The sequence below is a fragment of the Rana temporaria genome, chromosome 3 (genome assembly GCF_905171775.1).
Source record: "Rana temporaria chromosome 3, aRanTem1.1, whole genome shotgun sequence".
NCBI lineage: Eukaryota > Metazoa > Chordata > Amphibia > Anura > Ranidae > Rana > Rana temporaria.
The window spans coordinates 159,035,624-159,062,451 of NC_053491.1; the positions used below are offsets into that span (position 1 = coordinate 159,035,624).

Below are 26,828 nucleotides of genomic sequence, written 5' to 3' on the forward strand. Positions count from 1 at the left end.
TAAGTAAAACAGTTTATAATCCTCTTTTATTGCAGACATTATGATGTGCAGTGTAGAGGCTTCTATATGCCACTTCTACATATATATGAATAATAAGACAACTAGGTGAGGTGGATGAATAAAACCCCCAATGAACTGACAGAACGAAGCATTCTCATTCATTTACTATATCTGCAATGTTTTAATTTCGTCTGCTCGATGACTTCAGTCTTGTTCGCTCTCTCGGCGATCATTGGGTCGGGCCTGGTTTGTGTATTGAGCCTCGTCCTTCCCGGCGTGCTTTGCGGGACAGCCATGGCCGGAGTACTGAAGAAGGTGAGAGCTGGGAGGTCACCAGGGACATCTCGGTGTGATGATGGGCTGTGCGGGCAAGGTTACCCATGGGTGGAGGATGGTGTAGTAGTGACGGTGTCCTGGCTGTGAGTGTGACCCTGGTGTGTAGTATGTAGCTTAGCTGTGGGGACAGAATGACAGCACTCCATGTCTTCCCTGACTATGGCAATATGGAACTAAAATGTCGCTGCACCGTACAGTATATGTGGCTCAATGACTGAAAGGAGGAATGGCACCTTTACAAGTGTTTGGAAAATGCGTGCCCAGGAGGTGTATGCCATGATGTAACATTGTGCACCACATCATGGCACTTACCTGCCAGTCCATCCCCTCCAGTACTGCTCTGTTGTCTCTCCTTCCAGTCACAGGCACTTCCATCTCCTTCCAGTCATCCTTCTGGACTTTTCACCAAGCTGCAGTGATGTCACTTCCATGCACAGGAGTCCCATCACATCACGGGAAATGTACACTGAGCTGCGTATGCGTGGCTTGGTGTACACAGAAGCAATGATGCCGCAAGTGACCAGACTTGGTTTTAACTTTTTTGACCACTATCCTGACTGGGCGTCATATGATGTCCAGCAGGATAACAAGCCAGCGTGCGCCCACGGGGACCTGCAGTGTGGCGATCGAAGGTGTGCAAGGATGAGCTCTGGCGTGTTCGCACAGTTCACGTGCAGAACCCGCCAGAAAGTCAGCACTGCGCTGCTCTGATCACAGGCAGGGAGACATTTCTGCAGCCGAACATCGGGACAATATCTCCCTGCCTGTGATTAGCGCAGCGCCGACTTCCTGGCGGGCTCTGAACGTGGACTGTGCGAACACGCCGAAGCTCATCCTTAGTGGTGTGTCAGTCTGACACACCGCAACTCTGACCTTGGTAAAGAGCCTCTGACGGATCAGCGGTGTCCAATCACAGTGTAAAAAGAAAGAGCTATTTACCTGCGTTTCCTCCACTCGCGCTGACAGACGGGAGGAGAGCCAATCGGCTGCTCTCCTGACAGGGGTCTGCGCTGATTATCAGTACAGCCCTCCCTAATCCTCGGACCACCAGGTATGCCAGTCAATACCCAATAGGGATGGCACTCAGTAGGGTTGTCCCGATACCACTTTTTTAGGACCGAGTACAAGTACCGATACTTTTTTTTTTATGTACTCGCCGATACCGAATACCGATACTTTTTTTAAATGTGTCCCCAAATGCAGCCATGTCCCCCCCATAATGCAGCCATGTCCCCCCCCCATAATGCAGCCATGTCCCCCCACATAATGCAGCCATGTCCCCCCCCATAATGCAGCCATGTCCCCCCCCATAATGCAGCCATGTCCCCCCCCATAATGCAGCCATGTCCCCCCCCCATAATGCAGCCATGTCCCCCCCCATAATGCAGCCATGTCCCCCCCCATAATGCAGCCATGTCCCCCCCCATAATGCAGCCATGTCCCCCACATAATGCAGCCATGTCCTACATACCTTGATGGTGCCGCCGTTAATCAGCGTGCGGGGAGCATTACAGCTTTCGTTTGAATAGCTGTATCCCAGCCGCATATAGACACTCCCCCATGCGTGGGATTGGACAGATCATCCATCCCCGCGCAAGGGGGAGTGTCTATACGCGGCGGGGATACAGCTATTCAAACGAAAGCTGTAATGTTCCCCGCACGCTGATTAACGGCGGCGGGTTGGTGGCGGCGGCAGGGGGGGGGAACAAGTATTCTATTTCAGTATCGGGGGTATTTGCTCGGGTTTGCAGGGGGGGGGAACAAGTATTCTATCGGGACAACCCTAGCACTCAGTGCCCATCAGTGCTGCCTATCAGTACCACCCATCAGTGCCCACAGGTGCCACCTATCAGTGCTGGATATAAGTGCTATTGAAGGAGAAAACACATGTACAAAGTTTCTTTTAACAGAAACAAAGAATAACATTTTCTTTTTCATTTGTAGCGCAAAAAATAAAACCCCCAGAGGTCATCAAATGCCACCAAAATAAAGCTCTATTCGTGGGTACAGTGTAGCATGACCGCGCAATTGTCATTCAAAAGGCAACAGCGCTGAAAGCTGAAAATTGGTCTGGGCTCCTGCAAGTGCCTGATATTTAAGTGGTTAACGTGTTACTAAACAACAGTAAAATCAGTCTATAAATGCAGTGAGGCATGCTTGTTGTTCACTGTGGATCCTAAGGGGTTAATCCTCTGCATTGTGTGAAAAGGCTATTTGATCCTGTCTTCTCTGATCCTCCCCTTCTTCGACTGTCCCCAAATCCATCTGCACATGCTCAGTTTGGTGTATTTTTTTGGGGGGGAGGGTGCATGTAATCAGCACAGGGCCAATCAGTACTGTCCAGACAGCGGGTCAGGGGTCACGCAGCCTCAAAGTAGGGTCGGGGGAGAATGAAAACTCATCCTACAAGCTTTAACCAGTGCTCGGCCAGACACTCATAGGAGTCACAAGACTGCCGATGAGAAAAGGTATTTGGCAGTTTTTATAGGGTTTAGTAACGATTTCTGTGGTTGTAAAGGTAAAAGGTTGGTGTACCTTCGGAATCCTTAGCAGCATTAAGGTAAAACAACATGTGTCTTGATCTCCCCCGTCCCTCCTCATAGTTACTTAAGCCCAATCCTGATCCAGCACTATGCTCAAGGGCACCAGTTCTCTCCCTCCTCACAGGATAAAGAGGCAACGGCGAGAGCCATTAGCTCCTGCTGCTGTCTATCATATCATATGATGGGGCAGGGCCGAGTCGTGCTGTCTGTGTCTATAGACACAGGCAGCCTGGCTCAGGCTTGAGCCTGCAGGTGTGTCACAATAGGAAGCAGCTCGCTATGGGGATAGGATTGGTGGGGGACCCCAGAAGTGATGAATCGGGGCTGCTCTGTGCACAACCATTACACAGAGCAAAAAAGTGGGAGTATGGCCTCAATTACACAGAGCAGGTAAGTATAACATGTTTGTCATTTAAAATATATAGGTGTACAATCACTTTAACTTTAATTGCACTTTAGGGGAACCCACCACCCATGTAATTTTGTCTTTAAATAGGTTGTAAAGGTTTGTTTTTTATTTTCTAAATAGGTTCCTTTAAGCTAGTGCATTGTTGGTTCACTTACCTTTTCCTTCCATTTCGCTTCTAAATGTTTTTTTTCTTTGTCTGAATTTCTCACTTCCTGTTTCTCCTCAGTAAGCTTGCCCCCATGTTCTAGCTGGGGGTTAGTCATCCAGAACAGATTACTGACTAGGAACAGGAAGTGAGAATATCAGACAAAGAAAAAAAAAACATTTAGAAGGGAAATTGAAGGAAAAGGTAAGTGAACCAACAATGCACTAGCTTAAAGGAACCTATTTAGAAAATAAAAACAAACCTGTACAGCCCCTTTAAGCCCCTCTTATCTTTATGCTGGTTATCCTATATAAATAGACTCACACACCCAGTGATACCAGCATTGCATTGCTGTAATTCATCGCTCTGCTGCTACACAGCAAGTCACACGCTGTCATTGCCCTTCCTAACGTCTTCAGGAGTCGGCTGTTTCTTCAGGTTCTTGTAGTTGGCTTCTTGATGACGTGCTGTAGATTGCCCCAATGCCTCTTAGAATGCGTGATCTCAGGAGGCTGCAAACTGATTGGAACACCATTCTCACCTAGGCGAGGAATACAGCAGAGCAAGCCCATAAGTACTTATAAAAATAAATAAATAAATGCGTGTGTGTGTACATACAGTATATACCCTCCCTAGCCACTTTATTAGGTACACCTTGCTAGTACCGGGTGGGACCCCCTTTTGCCTTCATTCTTCATAGCTTAGATTTAACAAGCTGTTGGAAACATTCCTCAGAGATTTTGGTCCATATTTACATGATAACATCACGCAGTTGCTGCAGATTTGTTGGCTGCACATCCATGATGCGAATCTCCCGTCCCACCACATCCCAAAGGTGCTCTATTGGTTAGAGATCTGGTGACTGTGGAGGCCATTGAAGTACAGTGACCTCATTGTCATGTTCTTGAAACCAGTTTGAGATGGTTTGAGCTTTGTGACAATGTTGCATTATCTTGCTGGAAGGAGCCATCAGAAGATGGGTACACTGTAGCCATAAAGGGATGGACATGGTCAGCAATAATACTCGGGTAGGCCATAGTGTTTAAACTAGGGCTGCAACTAACGACTATTTTCATAATCGATTAGTTGGCCGACTATTGTTTCGATTAATCGGATAATAGCCTTTTTAATTTTTTTTTGGGACAATTTGTTGTTGGGCAGATTACAAAACACAAATTGCCGCAAAAACACATTACATACTTTTCTGCAGCTTCTCCATTGAAGTATATTGAACCAAAAAAACACAAAATGGCACCATTTTGCGTTAAAATGTCCTTGCCCTTTCCAAATACGCAGCAGCTGAAAGAAAATCCTGGATGTGAACGTGTCCCATAGGAAAACATGTAAATGAACTGTAGTGCGTTTCTGCAAAAAGCACCAAAAAACAGGAGGTGTGAACCCAGGCCTGAGATGTTTAGTAACATAATGGGGGGTTAAAAAAAAAAAGTACAAAGAGCAAATAATCGCTACTGTAAGGGGTTAATTTTTTTACTGTGGGACAGTAAAAGTAATATTTACAGTAGCGATTTGCCTTTTTGTACTATAAAGGGCTAATTTTAGTTTTTTTAACCCCATTATGTTACTGGCCGATTATGAAAATTGTAATCGATTAATTTCATAATCGATTAGTTGTCGATTAATCGATTAGTTGTTTCGGCCTTAGTTTAAACAATGCTCAATCGGTACTAAGGGGCGCAAAGTGTAAACGCACAAATCCCTGTTCTGTCAGGAGAAAAGGGACATTATTAGGGAACTCACATTTAATCCCTTGAGGGCCCACTAGTGTTAACCCCCTTTCCTGACAGTGATATTTACACAGTAATCAGTGCTTTTTAAAAGCAGTGATCGCTGTATAAATGTCAACGGTCCCAAAATGAGTCAAAAGTGTCCGATCTGTCTGGCGCAATGTTGCAGTACCTTAAAAATAATAATACAAATGCTATAAATCTTTCCCATAGTTTTTAGACGCTATAACTTTTTGCGCAAACCAATCAATATACGGCCATTGGAATTTTTTTTTTTTTTACCAAAAATATGTAGAAGAATATATATTGGCCCTGAGGAAGAAATGTTGTTTTTGTTTTTTTTTTAAAAAAAGGTCATTTTTTTTATAGCAAAAAGTCAAAAATATTGTTTTTCTTTTTCAAATTTGTCAGTCTTTTTTTGTTTATAGCGCAAAAAATAAAAACCGTAGAGGTGATCAAATACCGCCAAAAGAAAGCTCTATCTGTGGGGGGGGGGGGAAAGGATGTCAATTTTGTTTGTGTACAGCGTTGCGCGACCGCGCAATTGTCAGTTAAAGCGACGCAGTGCCACATCGCAAAAAATGGCATGGTCATTGAGCAGCCAAATATTCCGGTCTGTAAGTGGTTAATGGCTGTGTGTTGAGTTATTTTGAGGGGACAGCACATTTACACTGTTATACAAGCTGTACACTCACTACTTTACATTGTAGCAAAGTGTCATTTCTTTAGTGTTTTTAGAAAATGTATTACATCTTCCCATGAAAAGATGTAATAAAATATTTACAAAAATGTGAGGGGTGTACTCACTTTTGTGAGATATTGTGCATGCGTGCGTGTGTATACTGTATTTATTGGCATATAACACTCACTTTTTTTTACCCTGAAAATAGAGGGCAAACTGTGTCGGCGCGTTATATACGCAGGGGGCTGTGGAACGTTTTTTTCCTGAAACTTCCATCTTAAAGTTGGGTTGCGTGTTATACGCCGATAAATACACACACACATATATATATATATATCCATCCTTTCTAAAGTCTACCCCCCCCTTCAGTCCATCATGAATGCTGCTACCAGGCTCATTCACCTTATCAACTGCTCAATGTCTGCTACTCCTCTCTCTCTCAATCCTTCTGCTTACCCAACAAATTAAATTCAAAATACGAACAACTACTTGCAAAGCCATCTACAATTCAGCCCCCAGCTACATCACTAACCTAGTCTCAAAATACCAACCTAATCGTTCTATTCAATCCTCCTGCTCTTTAGCTCCCTCATCACCTCCTCCAGTTCTTTTCCAGAGCCTCTCTCATCCTATGGAACTCTCTACCCCAATCCTATTACCTCCTACTCTGTTTGCTGTTAGACGAGCCTTAAAAACCCTCCCTTTCAGAGAAGCCTATCCTGCCTCCACCTAACAACTGTGCTTTGATTTTCTCCATCAACTCATCCCCCCCAGTTATTACCTTTTGTATCACTTGACCCTCCCTTCTATATTGTAAGCTCTAATGAGCAGGGCTCCAAATCTGCCTGTATTTAATTGTATTGTAACTATACTGTCTGCCCTCATGTTGTAAAGCATAGCACAGACAGTTGGTGCTATATAAATCCTATATAATAATGTGTGTGTGTGTGAATGTATACAATTTAATGAACACTTGATTATTTTCAGAAATATCAGATTCTTAGTTGCTCAACATTCAATGGTATTTTAGTTGTGGCTCCCTGTAAAGTAATTGCAGAAAATGGTGGCTGTACAAAGTATTAACCCTTTTGGGAGGATTGTGAATACTTGTGCACACTCAAGAATTCTGTTTTTGTGTTTGTGTCACTATAAAAAAAAATATTTTAGATAGAGCATAGGGTGATTCGAACACCTGTCATGTTTTTATTGCTTGTCTGTGTTCCTGGTTTGGAGATTCATTCTTGCCGTTTGTCCTGTTTACCGAGAGAGGGAAAGAAAATCCCAATCCCTTTGCCTTTAGGTCTGCTTTAATTTTTATTAGATTTTTATAGGGCAGCCCTAACTTTAAATGGTAGTATATTATTATTTGTAACGGTTACTTTGGCACATTGTTTTACATTTATGCTTCATTTCTTTTCAGACCACTGGCTTGGTTGGATTAGCTGTAGCTCAGAATCCACATGAGGTATGTTCAAAGTTTTTTTGAATTTTTTTTTTGTTCTGGTGGGTGGTAAAATAATAAAAAAAATATATATAATACAGTAAAACCTTGGTTTGCAAACATAATTCGTTCCAGAAACATGCTTGTAATCCAAAGCACTTGTATATCAAAGCATTTTTTTTACATGGTATAAAAGAGAAGAGGCGCCTCTAAGTGTAGCAATAAGTTACTAAATGTCGTACCTTTTAATAAATGTAACCATATTGCTACACTTAGAGTCTCCTCTCTTCTTTTTTATACTCGGTTGTGACATGACGCTACTCTTATATCAAGACATCGCTTGTATATCAAGGCAAAATGTGTTAAAACAGTTTGTTTGTCTTGCAAAACGCTCTCAAACCAAGTTACTCTCAAACCAAGGTGTTATTGTATAATAGATTTTCAGGTTTTAATGCAGAACTTTGCATTGAGATAAAATGACTGCAGTTCATTGTTGGACATCATTGTTTACTGTTGCTTTAATCTTACAGCGCTTGAAAATATTGTATACAAAGATTCTTGCTGCCCTGCAGACCATTCCAAATGATGCAGCATATCGGAAATACACAGAACAGATCGTCAGTGAACGATTTAATGCAGTAAAGACTGTAAGTAAATAAAAATTGTCACTAAAATGAAACCTATCTCGCTATAGAGAGGAGTAAGAGTCTTCAAACAATAACCCTGTTGTCTCAAACGCTAAACTCTACTGGCTCATTCAGATGGGCATCTGCCAATGAGAATCATACTGCCTTGCCAATAGAGAAACTAGCTAGCTGTAGGCGCACCTTGGGCGAACAGCCATGGCAAGATTTGTACCCTATACAAGTCAATAGCTGGCCCTGTTATCACTTGAGCAATTGCTCATACCCGGGCTTTTGAACAGTCCTTGGCGGTTCTGACCACACATAAACTTATGCATTAAGATAAAAAGTCTTCTGTGTACAGCAGCCCCCTAATTACCTGAACCCCATCTTGATCCAGTGATGTTGCATGAGAGACTCGGCTGTCCGAGACTCTCCCGCTTTATTGGCTGAGACAGCAGTGAAGCGCCATTGACTCCGTCTGCTAACAATTCGGTGAGCCAATGAACAGAGAGGGGGTGGGGCCGGTCCACGGCTCCATTTCTGAATGGACACACGGAGCTGCGGCTTGGCTCCAGTGCCCCTATAGCAAGCTGTTTGCTGTGAGGGCACTCAACGGGGGGAGGGGCAGGAATGCCGAAGAGGGACCCGAGAAGAGGAGGATCAGGGCTGCTCTGTACAAAACCACTGCACAGAGCAGGTAAGTATAGAAATGTTTTATTTTTAAACAAAAATTAGACTTTAGTACCACTTTAAAGTGATATTAAAGCTTTGGATTGTTTTACATTAAAATAATTAACACTCTATTAACACTAGTTTTTCATAGATTAGCTCCAATCCTCCTCTTCTCGGGTCCCTCTTTGGCGCTCCTGGCTCCTCCCTCTTGACGAGTACCCCCATAGCAAGCAGCTTGCTATGGGGCCACCTGAATAGGCTCACACTCGAGCCACTGCTCTGTGTGTCTGTTCACACACAGAGCCGTGGGTTGGCCCCACCCCTCTCACTCCTCTTTGGTTTACTGGCTGTGATTGACGGAAGCTGAAGCTATTGGTTCCCGCTGCCAATAAAGAGGGAGAGTCCCCGGAGAGCTGATGCTCTTGTATACAACGCTGGAGCAAGATTAGCCTCAGGTAAGTATTAAGGGGGGCTGCTGCATAGAGAAGGTTTTTTACCTTTATTCATAGAACGCATGAAGATGAAAAACCCTGGAGCCTTTTAAATCACTTTACCAGTTTTTCTTTAGAACTTCTGGTAAGTTGGAAGTCAAGGCACCAGTATAAAGGCCTGCTTAAAGTGTAACTGTCGACAAAATTAACATTTTAATTACCCATTGTTCCTATCAGTAGTTCTAATAAAAATTGTATACAGGTCCCCCCTGTAGGAGTCATTGCTTTAAAGCCCAACTCCAGGAAAAATCCATCTTAACAATGGTGTACATTGTAGTAATCTTTGGTCCATTTACCTTACAACGGCATCCATCTTGTTAGATCAGTCATGAAGGTCACTTCTCAGATCCTCTTTAGCTTTAAGTTCCTGTCTAGAGGACCCAGCACTAGTTGCTCCTCTCATGGTCTGAGTGACTGGTCCCCTCACCCGCCCCTGTGTAGTTTGAGCGGCTCTTTGGCTGTGGTGAGCCTCAAAGGAACAGATGGCGCATTGATGGCAATGGTGTGTGGATATTACGGGTGGTGACAAGATTTATTTTCCCCAGACACTGCCCACAGACTCGCCCAAGTATTGTCCAGTCAGCTATCTTGCATTCTGATGAGCCATGGGTGTGTAGTTTCTTAGTCAAGATTGTTGGCTGTATCTGTTTATAAGCACCAAAACGATAACCAGATCTCTCTGGCACACTCTGCACTTCAACCCATCATGGCTATGCCTATACATTGCGTAACCCTGGCTTATTAGTCAAAGTATCTTTGAGCAGAGAACTTGCCATTGCTGCAATTCCTTGGTTAGAGAATGTTTAAAGCAAATGGTTTCCATAGGTGTAACAGGCTGAGATTTTCAAAATACGTGCACTTTGCTGAAGGATATGCCTAACGGAAGTCGATTAAGGCAGTTCTGATTTCAGATTAAAGTGTTCTGGTAACACATTTTTCATCTGAATGTTTGGTGTCATTCACCAGTTACTGCAGCACCTTTTACTTGGGTGTTCACCTGTTTGGTGTGCGATGGAGAGCTCTATGATGGGTTTAAACATATCCTGAACATAGTACAAGTCATAGTGTTTCCCCCATAAGAGAAACTTGACTTTTTGATCTCAGAATCTGGCTCTTCAGTCCAGGACAGGAGTTGTCCAATTTGCCACCTTTGTAAGGGAGTCTGGGGTCTGATGGTAGCCTCCTTTTTTAAGGAAATTTTGTTTGCTCAGGTTCACTCCAGGCATTTTATGATGCAAAAATCTGTCATCCGAGAGCACTTACTGGACAGACCGTTTCATTTGGAGCCAAGGACTAGCTTGTCCCTCGCTTGCTGGCACAGGAATAGGGAACTAGAATCAGAAATTCCTTCTGCCAGTCTTTTAGAACATGGTGGAGTCTCGTGTTGAAGACCAGCCTGCCAAGCTGGGAAGGAGTCCTGGTCACCTTGTGGGTGCTTCTGAGGAGTTTCCTTTCCTGATCAACTTCCTGAAGCTTATGGCGATTGGGCTGTCTCTGAAGTGTTGGACCAGCCTGCTGGAGAGTCATCAATTCCAGATTTCGCAAAACCACAGTGGTGGCATACATCAACCATCCGGGAGGAACTAGAATTCGCATCACAGAAAGAGAGCGAGAACACATTCGCTCTGTGAGGACCACATCGCGTGTAGTGGTCGGAGTCCGCAGTGTGTAACGCGACCAGGGTGGAACGACTTTTTGAGCTAAGAGTGTACTCCCTAGTGCCGGGTAGGCAGTTGGAATATGTGAGTGCAATACTCTTAGTTTAAAAAAAGTTTCAGCAGGCTTTATTAAAACAATTGGAAGCCTTCCCTCTTTTGTATTGCTATACATGGAATGGCGTGATGAGACTTTAATATATGAATATACTGAAGGAGTGCTAGGAGAGATCAAGCTTTTTTTTTTTTCATATCTTATATTTTTATTTTATCAAAAGGAGAAACATACAAAACAGAATACATATTCCATAAAAAAAAATCAATGTCCGAATATTAGATGTACAGATATTACACATACCTTATTCTATCCATCTATACAATTTGGTCGGACATTTAATCTATACTTTATGTATCCCTCTCTCCCTTTTACTTTATCCTCTTCAACCTAAAACCACCCCCCCCCCCCCCCCCAAAGGAGAAAAACAAAAAAACTTTTTTGCTGGTTTATAATCTAGTGAGTTTGATCTAGTGCAGGGGTCTCCAAACAGCAGCCCGAGGGCCAGATGTGGCCCTTTGCTAGCCTTTATGCGGCCCTTGGGGCACTATTCCTTCCACTGACACCAACAAGGGGGACACCATTTCTTCTACTGATATCAATGATGGGATACTATTCCTCCTACTGATAGGAGCCCTACTCCTCCTCCTACTGACCACCAACCCTTAGGCCCCTTTTATTTCTCACCGGTGCTGGACCCGGGACATTTTCTGCCCCCGCTGGCCACAATCCGGCCCTCCTAAATTCTGAAGGACAATAAAGTGGCCCTTTGTTTAAAAAGTTTGGAGACCCCTGATCTAGTGAGTTTGATCTAGTGAGTTTGATCTAGTGAGCTTTCACACTGGAGTGTAAGGAGCCGCTCTTTCAGGACGCTTTGCAGGTGCTATTTTTAGCGTTATAGCGCCTGCAAGGCACCTCAGTGTGAAGTGGTCTTAAGGTGCCCTCCACTAGATCTGTAAGTGTTTCTTGGGCTTTTCAGCATCAAGCAACTTTTTCCTAGATTTGTAAGGCTGTCACCTAATGTTCACATGTTCTACTTCTAACTGATGAATGTTGCAGCCTCATCTAATGCTAGCTTAAGATGTAAGGTCATTCAGGTGGGTCAGATTCCCCAGATGTGTTTCTTTTTCTTGGGCCTGTTGTTTTTTTTTCTTTGCTGTGTTTCTCAGTGGAAAGGAAATAAAATAGAAATGTTCTACTTTCATTAAAATCATATTTTGTGTGGAGTCCATTGAGTGTTCCCACCCCTTTTGTGTTTTTATAATCATACGCTTGGTACTGTTTTGCTACGTGTTTGAGGCATGCTGGTAGTAGGAGGGATTATCCTGTGTGATCTCCATTTTTTTCTTTGTCAGTGTTCAATCTTACAGTCAGCAGTTTAACCCAAAAGTGTAAGACCGCCTGTGTATCTTAGTGCACTCCAAAAAAAAAAAAAAGATTTTATAGTAGGCCGTTTTGACATGCGATTTGATCGCTGCCTATTGCTGGCAGCGGCACTGTCTGAATCGGTGCGACGCCGACTTTGCACCGATTCCCAAAAGTAGTTTCTGCACTGCTTCTTGTGACTTCAGGGACAATTTCAATAGACATCTGTGCATGAACCCGTACAGATGTCTGAAATCGTTCCCGAAGATGGACTGAAATGCGGGTTTGAAATCGCACGAATACAGCTGAAACCAGGATAAGTCCCGGTCTCTTTCTTATGCTTTATGTATTAACTATTTATCTCTCTTTATTTTGTATTTCTAGGAAGCCAATGTTGATAGACTGGAGCAGAAGATTAATTCTGGCCAAATTGAAGAAGTAATTCTACAGGTAAAACCATTACTAGTTAGTTGCTGTTGCATTCTGTGTAGCTCTATGTTATGACCATAAAAACACTAAAGAAGCCTGTTCAGAAGAATCTTAGGGCCAGATTCACAAACAATTACGGCGACGTAACGTATCCCCTTTACGTTACACCGCCGCAAGTTTTCATCGTAAGTGCTTGATTCACAAAGCACTTGCGTTTAAACTTGCGGCGGCGTAGCGTAAAGCCGTCCGGCGCAAGCCCGCCTAATTCAAATGGGGCGTGTATCATTTAAATTAGGCGCACTCCCGCGCCGAACGTTCTGCGCATGCTCCGTTAGGAAATTTCCTGCCGTGCTTTACAGTGATTGATATATATATATATATATATATATATATATATATATATATATATATATATATAATAAAAAATGTATTTTTTTTTGTGTGTATATAAAATGTATCCTTTTTTTTTTTTTTTTTTTTTTAAAGGCTGAAAATGAATTGCATCTGGTAAGAAAAATGTCTGAGTGGAAACCTTGGGAACCTTTGATTGAAGAACCTCCTGCAGATCAGTGGAAATGGCCGATCTAGAATTTCACTTATTCTGTTAATATTTGTATAAAGTTGCAAGGGACAGCATCTAAAAATAGTCTTTCCAGTTCTCAATAAAAAAAACTATATATCAAAATGGTATATATGTGTTGCAAATATTTCTTGCTGCTTTTTTAAATATTTAAATGTTTTCTTTTCAGAGTTAAAATTAGTGCTAGCCAAATAAAAGACAAAAAGATATACCGGTATTTGCTGTGCAGGGATTAGCCAAACACAAGTGTCTGTTTTCTGCTTCCAGCTTTCTGTGGTGCTGGTCATTTATTTTTATTTTTATTAGAAATGGCCAGGCTATTTATCTATTTATTTTTTAATTTCTATAATGTGAAAAACCTGAGAGTCTCTACAAGATTTAGAGTGTTCATACTTGCAACTATATGCCTTGTCAGGGCTCAAAATTTCAAGTCCTGAGCTACTAGCCAGGCCTCAAGAGTTACTCGCCACCAGTTGCCCCACCTAATTCATAAACTGCCCTGTGCCTAATTGCACCCGTAAACACGCCCTCGTAGATTATCTCATGGAATGACAATGTTTTATGCAGAATCAAGTTACAAAATTAAATATTACCAACAACAACTTTAACAAAATGGGACAGGGCACTGGGGGCAGACCAGAGGTACAGGGCACTGGGGGCAGACCAGAGGGACAGGGCACTGGGGGCAGACCAGAGGTACAGGGCACTGGGGGCAGACCAGAGGGACAGGGCACTGGGGGCAGACCAGAGGTACAGGGCACTGGGGGCAGACCAGAGGGACAGGGCACTGGGGGTAGACCAGAGGGACAGGGCACTGGGGGTAGACCAGAGGGACAGGGCACTGGGGGTAGACCAGAGGGACAGGGCACTAGAACTGGGTCTCTTCCCCATTCTCTTGCTGCTCCTCTGCAACTCCCATCCATCCTCTCTCTCCCATTCATCTCATCATCAGGAGCCTGTGTGTGCGGCTCCATACTTGCATGTCCCCACTTCCCCCTTTTATTCAGGCTGGCAGAGAGGAGAGGAGCTGCAGCACAGCGGGAGGGAGTACAATCCAGTGCTGAGATCCACACAACTGCACAGCCATTGACACCATAGCACAGCGCACACTGACAGCGCACAGCACACATTGAGACCAGTCTGTTCACAGTGCTCAGGCTAAACTGTTGGACACTTACATAGAGCACAAGGAGAAGAAAACTGCACAAACTAGAAGGCTTCCGCTCTCATGTCAGGGCAACTTTCAGTGAGCGCTGCACCGGAGTGGTAATTTTTGCAATCATCCACCTCACTCATTACTTTCTGCTCTCCAGCTACATTGGTCGGGGGGGGGGGGGGGGCAGGCTCAAAGAGGTCATACTGTTAGGTCCCATGGCTTAATGAGAATTGTAAGGAGAGCACCTGTGTACTGCTCTGCCTGTGCGCGGTTTACCAGACTACTTTTCCCGAGCATGCACCTTTCCTCTTCGGCCGCCAATCTCATCGGGACTCTAAGTGTAGGCACAGATTGGAGGGAGATTGGTCATGCAGCCCTGTCATCACTCGCCCCCAGCTTAAATCCACTCGCCAAATGCTAGTAGGCGAGTGAAAATTTTGAGGGCTGCCTTGTGTTCCCAACATACAGTATTTGAATTTAGCTCATTCTTTTAGAGAACAAAGCCAAGTGTAGTCGAGGATTTAAAGTGGTTAAACCCAAAAGCAAACATTATTATATAGCAGCTTGCCAATTCTTAGATGTTATGGCTGCATTTTTTTTCTTTAGGCTTTCTTTCTTTTATTTGCACTTAGTGATTCAGCCAGTAAGTCTAGTTTTGTTCAACAGAACAAGCTCTCAGTTAAGAGTGTTAAGACAAACCATTTACTACTGACAGGGGTGCTTACAATGGTTAGCTTTCATTTATTCATATAAACCCTTTATCCCAAATGTTTTTTTTTTTTTTTTTTTGTAACTGCAGTGTGAGCTAGAGTTGGGCTTCAGTTTGTTAGTGTATCTAAATCTGCTAGTACATCAACCCCCCCCCCCCCCCCAGATAAACAATGCTGCTGTCTGCTATGCTCCTTCATTCAGAGTAGAGGCACTCTAATACAAGTGGTGTGTTACTGGCCACCAGGTGAAAACGGAGGAGGGAAAAAAAGCCTAAAAAAAGAAAATTAATACAGCCACCACATCTAATGATTGGTTTTATGTCCTGGTAACTGCTTTAAAGTCTGGCAAATATGATTACAAAAGAAACATGTACAAACGCAGGAAGTTGTTCTAGAAAGTACTGTGTGATAGGAATAGGTCAAGTGAAAGTCTTTGCAAGTCAACCTGTGGTGAGAAATATGGGTCTGCCATTGCTGACCACCATATAAAAAAAGTTTGTGTGTGTTTTGAGTTAATGATTCAAAATCTATATGTAGTTCAGGAAAGTCCGATATCCTTGTCTGCATATTTTTCCTTGGGTCAGCGACTCAAAATATTGAGGCAAGAGGGCCAACATGACAGCCAGCAGTGGCAGCATTTGTTGTTCTTACTTTACCTTGATTGTAGCCTATATCATCATTGCCATGCTTGTTTTTCATGTGCAAATGTAAGTCATATTGCATGAAGGACTGTCATTCTAAGCAAATATGGTCTTTTAAATGGTATGAAGTGTTATCTTGTATGCTGTCCAGTGTCCACCTTAGAGATTGGGCATGATGAACACCTGTAAATGCATCGGCATTTATGTGATTGAGTACTTTGTGGGTCAAAATATTAGCCAACAAAGTAGATGCTGACCTTTGATGATGTCTGAACAAAGATAGATCCTTCTTGGGTATTGCCAGATACTATGATCTCTTCAAGAGATATATATATATATATATATATATATATATATATATATATATATATATATATATATATATATATATATATATATATATATATATATATATATATATATATATATATTATTTTTTTATATAATTATTATTTTTTTTTCATTTTCTGTATATTGCTTAACATCACTTACATATAAAACCAACTTCCATCAAAGACAATGAACATTACATTTATAAATACAAACACGACAAATACATTAAAACACAAATACAAAAAACAAAAAAGGGAAGAAAAAAATAAATCAAAAACAAAAAAAAAAGGGGGGGGGGGAATGGAGTAAATCAATTAACCACTTGACCACTAGGCACGTAAACCCCCTTAATAACCAGACCAATTTTCAGCTTTCGGTGTTCTCACAATTTGAATGACAATTACTTAGTCATACAACATTGTACCCAAATGAAATGTTCGTCCTTTTTTTCACACAAATAGAGCTTTCTTTTGGTGGTATTTAATCACCGTTGGGTTTTTTATTTTTTGCGCTATAAAAGAAAAAAGACTGAAAATTCTGTAAAAAAAAATAATTTTTCTTTGTTTCTGTTATAAAATTTGGCAAATTTTGTATTTTTTCTTCATTCTTTTGCATAAATGTGAAAGATGAAGTTACGCCGAGTAAATAGATACCCAACATGTCACCCTTCAAAATTGCACACGCTCGTGGAATGGCGCCAAACTTCGCTACTTAAAAATCCCCATAGACGACGTTGCAGGGTATTGCGGAGTATTGTGGGGTATTGTGGGGTATTGTGGGGTATTGCGGAGTATTGTGGGGTATTGCGGAGTATTGTGGGGTATTGCGGAGTATTGTGGGGTATTGCGGAGTATTGTGGGGTATTGCGGAGTATTGTGGGGTATTGCGGAGTATTGTGGGGTATTGCGGAGTATTGTGGGGTATTGCGGAGTATTGCGGGGTATTGTGGGGCATTGCAGAGTATTTTGGGGCATTGCAGAGTATGGCTGGTACTGCAGAGTATTGCACAGGGAGGGATCGATGGCTGGATCTGTGACTGCATGTGTCACAGATCCAGCCCGCAGCAGCAGCTGCTGCTGCTTCCGCTCTCTCCTCTCTCACACTGTACCGTTCGGTACAGAGAGGAGAGGGAGGAACCGGCGTCATCACATGACGCCGGTTTGTTTACTAGTGATCGCTCCGTCATTGGACGGAGCGATCACGTGGTAAACCACCGCTATCAGCGGCGATTTACCGTGATCCGTGATCAGCCGGGTCCGGAGGACCCCTGGCGGTCACGGAGACTCCCGTGTGCGCGCCCCACAGGGCGCGCGGGAGCGCGATTCTGGGAAGACGTACATTGACGCCCTCCCAGAGTTAAGCAACCGCCTTGTAGACGTATTTCGTCTATAGGGCGGTTGCTAACTGGTTAATATACCTTCCTCCTCCTCTCCCTTCCTCTATAGAAATTGTTCCCTATTTGGGTGTTCCCTCCTTTCTTCTCTTCTCTTCTATTCTTGTGCCCCTATCGTGTTTTTCGTGTTTATATCGTGTTTTATCATGATAGTATTTCCTAGTGAAAAAAAAAAAAAGGGGGGGAGGGGGGGTTTTGTGTACTGGTATGTATATACACGCACCCCCCATACATGTCTACGTACCTCCCTACATATATATTAATTTAAAGACCCATACGGGTTTATTTTATTTGTGCTATCTATGTATCTGTGTTTATTATGTGTAATATATTTATTTAAGTGTTCTTGGCATGAACAAATCTAACATGAAAAAGATCTTTGAGGCAAACTTCACCTCAAAGAAAACATGTGCTAAGGAAATAATGGAGCTAACATTGCAGACCTCCAGACCCAGAGACAAGTAGTCTGCCAATGTACAAACTTGGGCCAAGTCAATAAGGCTGGGTTCACACTACGATTTTCCCATCCGTCAGCCGCATACGATTTATATGAAAAAACGTATGCGGCTGAAACGGACGTAAACGTATGGAACCGCACATATGTGCGTTTTCCATTGACATTAATGTTAAAAAAAAACGTATGCGTTTGCCATACTGTTTCAAAAACGGCCGCAAAACCGTGGTTGAACACGGTTTTGCGTACGTTTAAAAAACGTTTTGCCAGCAAATCGTACGCACCCGGATGCATCTGAGTGCATACGATTTGCAATGCATTGTCAATCTATACGTTTTCCCGTCCGGGCCCATACGTTTTCAATACTGAAATCGTATGCGGCTGACGGACGGGAAAATCGTAGTGTGAACCCAGCCTTACTTGGAGAATATTAAGCTTGACAGCCAGGAAACTGAAGTTTGAAATATTTAATGGTAGCCTCCATCTTTATGTAAGCACACTTTTCCTTTGAAACCATTTCCTGGCAGGTATCTGTGTTTTCTGTTTGTTTTGAGAAAAAGGGGTTCAGCAGCAAGGGTGTTACACAAACGTTAATTTAAGATTTCTTTAAACGCCAAAAGATCAAGTTCAGCAGTATTCCTTCAGACTGACATAAGCACTGTTGGACCATGTTGTAAGTGGCTGCTTTCAGAAGACAAAAAGCTAAAAGTTATAGCGTCTACAAAATAGGGAATAGATTTGACATGTGTTTTTTTTTTTTTTTTTAATAGTAATGGTGGCGATCTGCGTTTTTTTTTTTTTTTTATCACAACATTATGGCGGACACTTTTGACACTATTTTGGGACCATTGTTATTTATACAGCGTTCAGTCTTATAAAAATGCACTGATTACTGTGTAAATGACACTGGCAGGGAAGGGGTTAAACGATAGGGGGGGCGATCAAGGAACTGGAACATAGGCAACAATGGGTTCTGGGTGTAGCAGGATGTGGCTGCGACTCCAATCAACACCTGTCTCGAGTGGCTGATAGTGACATGAAGTGGAGAGTGCGTGGCTACATGCTTCAAGCCAATAGAACTGTGCCTTTATCAAACCAAAGGGATGCCATATGAGTTATAAAGTAAAACAGGTAGGGTGTTACTGTAGTAGTAGACAGTGTGAACAAGGCTGAAACAGCTGCTGTCTGTTACTGTGTCTTTTATGGAGACCCAATACATTTTTAAGAGCAAGCAAGGAGTTGTGGACTATCTCTTTGCATATGAGTTATGGTTTGATAAAGTGGAAATCCTGTTGCCATACCTCCCAACTTTTGAACTTCAGAATGAGGGACACTTGAGGGAGGAACTGACCTGCGGCATGTGCAGTGCGCCGTGGCAAAATGTGGGTGTGGCCAAACTCTTAGCAGTGGGGAGGCTTAAGGGCAAGGGGTGTGTTGTGTAGAAATTGCAGGGTTAAAGAGTATGCTATGTACAAAGTGCTGGGTTGAGGGAAGCGCTATTTGCTGAGTGCAGGATTGAGGTGTGCACTACAATAAGAGTGCAGGGTTGAGGGGAGCGCTATGTACTTAGTGCAGGGTTAAAATGTGTATTACATAAAGACTGCGGGTTTGAGGGGTGGGCTACGTACAGAGTGCTGGGTTGAGGGATGCACTACATACATAGTGCATGGTTGAAGAGTGCACTACGTACAGAGTGCTCGGTTGAGGGGTGCGCTATGTACTGAGTGCAGAGCTTAGGGATGCACTGTGTACAGAATGCAGGATTGAGAGGTGCACTACATACTGAGTGCAAGGTTGAGGGGTGGGCTTGATAGGTGCAATATGTACTTGGCGCACCTCTCAACCCTGCATTAAGTACTGAGGGCAGGCTTGCGAGGTGCGCTATGTACTGAGTTTGTGGTTGAGAGGTGCGCTACGTACTGAGTGTAGGGTTGAGGGGTGCGCTGCGTACTGAGTGCAGGGGTGAGAGGTGCGCTACATACTGAGTGCAAGGGTGAGGGGTTCTCTATGTACTGAGGGCAGGCTTGAGAGGTGCAATACGTACTTGGTGCACGTCTCAACCTTGCATTAAGTACTAAGGGCAGCCTTGAGAGGTGCGATACATACTTAATGCAGGGTTGAGAGGTGCACTATGTACTGAGTGCAGGGTTGAGGGGTGTGCTATGTACTGAGTTTGAGGTTAAGAGATCTGCTACGTACTGAGTGCAGGGTTGAGGGGTGTGCTACGTACTGAGTGCAGTGTTGAGGGGTGGATTGTGTACTGTGTGCAGCGCTATGTACTGAGTGCAGGGTTGAGGGGTGCGTTACGTACTGAGTACAAAAGGGATCCTCAAACTACGGCCCTCCAGCTGTTGCAGAACTACACATCCCATGAGGCATTGTAAAACTCTGACATTCACAGACATGACTAGGCATGATGGGAATTGTAGTTCCTGAACAACTGGAGGGCCAGCAGCGTCGAAGGCAGAATTTTTCAGCTGACAAAAAGGCTTCCCTGGTGCACGCGCTAGCACGCCCCTGCAGTGCAAGTCGCTAGAGCCAGGTGCCGAAATTGGTTCCGGCATTGGGCCACTCCGGGACTCAGCCTTGGTCGCCGGGGCATCAAATCGCAGGACAATCCTGGCAAATCGGTTGGGAAGTATGCCTGTTGCCCTGAAACATGTACCACACCCCCTCCACTTCGTGTCACCATCACCCACTCGAGACTTCTGATTGGAGCCGCATACATCTTGCTACACCCTGAAGCTGCCGTTGCCTATGACAACTTTACTTCCAACAAGAACTCTACTTCTGCTAGACGCTTGTCTACCAAGCGCTACAGCTTCACAATGATTCTATGGAGGTCTATATGGGTTATATGAGTGCATTCTTATTGTCTCATATTTTTAATAAATTGCTACACCTAGATGGAGGCACCCTCTTGTGTTGGTTTTATATATGTGCATTAGGATGTCAAGACCTAATCTAAGAGGAGCTGCATTCACTTCACCTGTTGTTCCTACCACTCTCCCGGCCCTCTTATTTGCCCCGTTAAATGATGTAGTTTAGTCAGCGCAATAGCTTACTCATATTTTTGGTTTATGCCCTCTTATCTGAATATTTGAGCTACGGGAAGATGGATTTCAGGAAGTATATGCTACATGAATCATCTGCCCTTACTAAAGATGGCCACGGCTAGAAATGATTTCTAGCTATGGCCATCTTTAGTAAGGGCAGATGATTCATGTAGCTGTAGCATATAAGGCTTTTTTTTTTTAATTATTGTTCTACAAAATAAAGCATGGAGACATGGATGAAAGCGCAAATTTGCTTTGAATATTAAAAAATGAATTTGTATTTTTAGTTTGAGTGTCTCAGATACAGTTTGGTTCTGCTTTAAAGGAAACCTTTGCTTTTGCTTGTTATATATGTGCTTTTTCATTCCTTCTTAACCTTCCTTAAAGCAAACTTAAATGTTAAAACCTTAACTAACTTTAGAGTTTAGAACTGTGGTAATAATTTATTTCATCAGTTGTTTAAGCTCGGAATGTTTCTCGTTTTAAGGACTCAGATGGTATCACACTTCATTAGACATGTGCACAACAAAAAATTTCGTATTTTTTTGTTCCATTTCGTCAGACTCTCGTAAGACTCAAGTTTTCCTATTCGGACCCGTTCGTATTTTCGTAACAGTTTTATTTTCGTTTATACTGAATGATTTGTAATTCTGTCTAATTTATTTTCGTTGATTCGTAATTTTGTTAGATAATAATTTTCGTTTAATGGATTCGTAATTTTGTACTTTCGTAAATACATAGCAACACGCGGCTAATCCATATTAAGATAGACTTTCTCTTAAGCCCCGTACACGCGGTCGGACTTTCAAAACGTCAAAATTTGCGTTTTCCAAAAAATCCGTCCGTGTGTACGCTCTATTGGACAAACTTTTTCGGTTTCAAAAGTCCGGCCAACTCCCTTCAGAGAAAAATCCATGGAAAAGTTTGTTTGAAGTCCGATCGTGTGTACGAGGCTTTACACTGTACAATGTGACTCAGCACAAAAGAGATAAGCTGATTGGCTAAGATATTAAAGCGGTAGTTCACCCCCCCCCGACACATTTTACCATCGAGACAGGCATTGTAGCGCGAGCTACAGTATGCCTGTCCCGATTTTTTTAACCCCGTACTCACCTTGTAGTCGTCCATCGTAGATTTCGGCTCCCGCGGGGAATGGGCGTGCCTATGGAGAGGGAGGATGATTGACGGCCGGCCCTGGCACGTCACTCTCTCCGAAGACAGCCGGAGTAGGTCTCGGCTCTTCACGGCGCCTGCGCACAGGCTATGCGCACGCGTCGTGAAGACCAAGCCTATTTCGGCTATTTCCGGAGAAGCGTGACGCGCCAGAGCCGGCCGTCAATCATCCTCCGTCTCCATAGGCACGCCCATTCCCCGGTATCTTCGATGGACGACTACAAGGTGAGTATGGGGCTAAAAAAAACGGGACAGGCATACTGTAGCTCGCGCTACAATGCCTGATTTTAAGGTAAAAGAAAAAAAAAATGTTTTTTTCCCGTCGATAGGGTGAACCCCCGCTTTAAGTAATCACTCACTGACTACACTGCCCAGTGCCCATTCGAAAGAACGATACAAGTACACAAATTTACGAACAGACAAAGAAACGGATTTACAAAACGCACAAATGAAAATACAAACAGACAAAGGATTTAAAATACGGAATGCAAATCGTTCGTTATAGATGTCATTTTCGTTCTTTTGCTTTTTCGGTGTTTCGTATTTTAGTAAGATTGTCCAATCATACGTTCGTATTTTCGCTTGTTCGTTATTTTGCTTATTCGTATTTTGGTTCTTTCAGCTTTTCGGATGTTCAAATTGATACGAATGTACAAAAACGAACGGGAACGCACATGTCTAAACTTCATATTGATGCTTAACAGCCTCTTTTTTTGTATGCTGTCCTATGGTAGTTTGATCAATAACTCCCAAGATAACGAGGCTTCAAGCTAGGTTATTAATGGTACCAACATAGTACTAATATGTAAAAAACTTTCCTGAGCTAAAGGCATATAACCACATTTTAGGGCATTTAAATGCATGGCGAGATCTGTTTTTATTACGAATGACACCAAAACAGCATAAAGTAAACTGCCGTTGATTGATGACAGATGATATGCATATTCCATGTCCTTTCAAATACATTTAACAGCAAAAAAATAGAACTTAAAACAAGTAATAAATGAACGCTATTTCTTTTCTTCGCTGGGTATTTTCTGCCATCTAGTGGAAAAACGTAAGAAGACCTATTCTAGAACGAAAGGGGCTAAAAATGATGCAATATATTTTAGATATATTAGGTAATTGCACAGTGGTAAAACTATATTTGCCACTTATCTTCTTAATGTAACCTTAGATTTTCTTATCTTTTGCAACATCCATGCTGCTTTACATCTTTCTATTCAGCAAATATTTAAATGTTTTTAATCTATTTGTAGCTTAAATGTTACATACATTTCTCGTATACTATTTAGGGAAATCCTATTAATTCTTCTGGAGAGGCCGCCTATATTATGTTTTGCAGTCCACTCCATAAATATACATTTTCTGCACATACACAAAAGTAAGGAATTGGCCAGAAGAGTTTGCAATAGATACACAGTGTGGATCTGGCATTAACATGGACAAGCATTAGACTTGGGGGGGGGGGGGGGGGTTAACCTAAAGGATAATATTCTCTTGATTAATGTTACATTAAACCTGTTAATGTATTTAATGTTTGTAGTTTTCTGGTTGTGTACATTAAGAGCCGGTTCACACTTAGGCGGCACGACTTCGGGGGCGACTCCGCAAGGCGTCCTGAAGACGACTTCAGAGGCAACCTGCAAAATTACCTCTGTATAGAAGTCAATGCAGGTCGCCCGAGCCGCCCCTGAAGTCGTACAAGAACCTTTTTCTAAGTCGGAGCGACTTGCGTCGCTCCTATTAGAACGGTTCTATTGCATAGAATGGGACGCGACTCATCAGGCGAAAAGGTGCTGTCCTTTCTAAGATGGGAGATATTGCTAAGCAATTCGATACCCATTACCAAAGTTTGCACTATTTGGATGCTCCAATGAAGAGTCCTCCCTCAGGTCATTCATGAGCCCAACAAATCCAAGAATATTTGAATATGAACAGATCCCCAGCTATATCAGGAAAAGGATGCTATGCTTGTAGAACACCCATGTATTATGGAGAAGTTTGTTTTATCCCTAAAAACATAAGAAACCAAGAAAGAGTCCGGGACCAGATGGTTTTCCAGTTCAATATTATAAATTATTATGTGACTGCATTCAAATCCCTGACCGATCCCAAAGTATGCTCTTCTTATTTACTATGGCCTTTGTTACAGTCCTGCATAAAGAGGTCAAAGACCCAGTGCAGTTTGAAAACTACAGACCTCTTGCTCTCTTAAATGTTGATGTGAAGATATACTTGATGATTTTAGTGAACAGATTGCTTCCTTTACTCCCAAACCATCATTTCTGTAGACTAAGGGCCAGATTCTGAAAGGACTTATGACTGCGCAGCGCCATGTACGCCGTCGTAAGTCCTAATCCGAGCCGTCGTATCTATGCGCCTGATTCTTAGAATCAGTTACGCATAGATATCCATTAGATCCGACAGGCGTAAGTCTCTTACGCCGTCGGATCTTAACAGCATATTTTTCCTGACCGCTAGGTGGCGCTTCCGTCGAATTCCGCGTCGAGTATGCAAATTAGCTAGATACGCGAATTCCCGAACGTACACGCGCCCGACGCAGTAAAGTTACAACGTTTACATTAGGCTTTTCCCGGCGTATAGTTGCCCCTGCTATATGAGGCATAAGTGCGGCGAACCAATGTTAAGTATGGCCGTTGTTCCCGCGTCGAAATTTGAAAAAGTTAAGACGTTTGTGTAAGTCGTTGTGAATGGGGCTGGACGTCATTTACGTTCACGTCAAAACCAATGACGTCCTTGCGGCGTACTTTGGAGCAATGCACACTGGGAAATTCCACGGACGGCGCATGCGCCGTTCGGCAAAAACGTCAATCACGTCGGGTCACAGTAGATTTACATAAAACACGCCCCCCTGATCCAAATTTGAATTAGGCGGGCTTACGCCGGCCGATTTACGCTACGCAAGTTTACGGAGCAAGTGCTTTGAGAATACAGCACTTGTCCGTCTAAGTTGCGGAGGCGTAACGTAAATACGTTACGCCCGCACAAAATTACTCCGCTGACAGTGAATCTGGCCCTAAATGGGGTTCAATCCCAGGATTATGCTTTATAAGCTCTCACTATTGGCTAACCACCAAAAGACATCTGGGATTTTTCTTGTCTATGACAGAATTCCTAGGACTATATGGAAGCAGCTCTTGGGTTCATATGACTTTGAAACAGCATGTGTGTTAGAATCACAACACTTGATTCATCTCCTCACTTATAGGTGACAGTCAATGTCCACCTGTCTGATGGATGCTTTCTGGATTCTAAAGTAGGGTGACCAGACGTCCCCGGTTTCCGGGGACAGTCCCCGGATTGAGGATAATGTCCCCGGGCCAAGTCTGTCCCCGGTTTTGTCCACGGATTTGATTTGAACAGGGGCTGCAGTGGTCCTGCATTTCTGGGTTTTGGAGCCAATCATCGGCTCCGGCGGACTTGATGTCCATCAGTACCCGCTGATCGTTATGTACACAGGCAGAACAGTGGTCTGGCTAAGTAAACAAGGGAGATTGCTGTTCTGTCAGTATGCAAAGCAGGTACGGGGATCTATGCCTTCCCTTAGTAAAAGCATCTCCCCCACAGTAAGAAAACACTTGTTAGGCACACATTTAACCGTTTGATTGCCCTAGATCATGGATCTTCAAACTACGGCCCTCCAGTTATTCAGGAACTACAATTCCCATCATGCCTAGTCATGTGTGTGAATGTCAGTGTGTTACAATGCCTCATGGGATGTATAGTTCTTCAACAGCTGGAGGGCCGTAGTTTGAGGATCCATGCCCTAGATGTTATCCCCTTCCCAACCAGTGTCATTACTACAGTGACAGTGCATATTTTTAGCACTGATCACTGTATCGGTGTCACTGGTTCCCACAAAGTGTCACTTTGTGTCCGATTTGTCCACCACATATCGCAGTCCAGCTATGAGACGCTTACTAGTAAAAAAAAAAAAAAAAATGTCCCCGGATTTCATTTTAAAAATCTGGTCACCTTATCCTAATGGGACTCACTGCCTTTCTCCACCACTTGTGATCAAACCCAGACATCAAAGGCCTTCAGGTAGGGAGTAGAGAATTTAAAATCGCTACCATTGCAGACAATATGTTGTTATCTGTATCAGGACCACATACCACTCTCTGTAACTTACTGAAAGGCCTCAAGCACTTCCAAGGTGTCTTTAATCTAAAATCAACTCTCCCAATTCCCACACATTATATGCCAGAATTCTTGTGGATGTATTGGAACAATACAAGTGGAACTTACCCTTTTACTTAAAAAAGCTAATGATTACATATTTAGGGATCCAACCGCCATCAGACTTTGCAGAACTATACCTAAGGGCCCTTTCACACGGAGCGGATCCATATTGATCCGCCCCGTGTGTGTCCGTCGGCTCAGGGGGGATCATCCGTAAATCCCCGCTGAGCTGTCGGCGGACAGGGCGGTCCCCTCACTCTGTGCAGAGACCGCCCTGTCTTTCCTCCGCTCTCCCCTATGGGGGATCGGATGAATACGGACCGTGTGTCCGTATTCATCCGATCCGTTCCGCCAGACGGAAGAAAAATAGGGTTTTCTTCCGTCTGAAAAAGTGGATCTTTGCGGAGGCGGATCGTTACGGACGTTAGCGGATGCATCATCCGCTAACGTCCACAAACCCATAGGGATACATTACAAGTCCGTAAACGGACTTGTAAAAAACGGACCGTTTGTCCGTACGTGTGAAAGGGCC

The 26,828-nt window shown here is 43.2% G+C and overlaps 1 protein-coding gene across 3 annotated transcripts; it reads left to right on the forward strand.

The window, feature by feature from the left end:
• The first annotated feature begins 214 nt into the window (after window positions 1–214).
• Window positions 215–13,284, forward strand: NDUFA5 (NADH:ubiquinone oxidoreductase subunit A5). Of its 3 annotated transcripts, none has more exons than XM_040343711.1 (5): window positions 215–315; window positions 7,281–7,325; window positions 7,832–7,948; window positions 12,550–12,615; window positions 13,081–13,284. In XM_040343711.1, exons 1-5 carry the CDS (start codon window positions 295–297, stop codon window positions 13,180–13,182), a joined length of 351 nt encoding a protein of 116 aa, XP_040199645.1. In that variant the 5' UTR covers window positions 215–294; the 3' UTR covers window positions 13,183–13,284. The 3 variants fall into 3 exon arrangements, with proteins under 3 accessions (XP_040199645.1, XP_040199646.1, XP_040199647.1); XM_040343712.1 differs by lacking the exon at window positions 215–315 and adding an exon at window positions 366–434; XM_040343713.1 differs by lacking the exon at window positions 215–315 and adding an exon at window positions 366–419.
• Window positions 13,285–26,828: the final 13,544 nt, after the last annotated feature.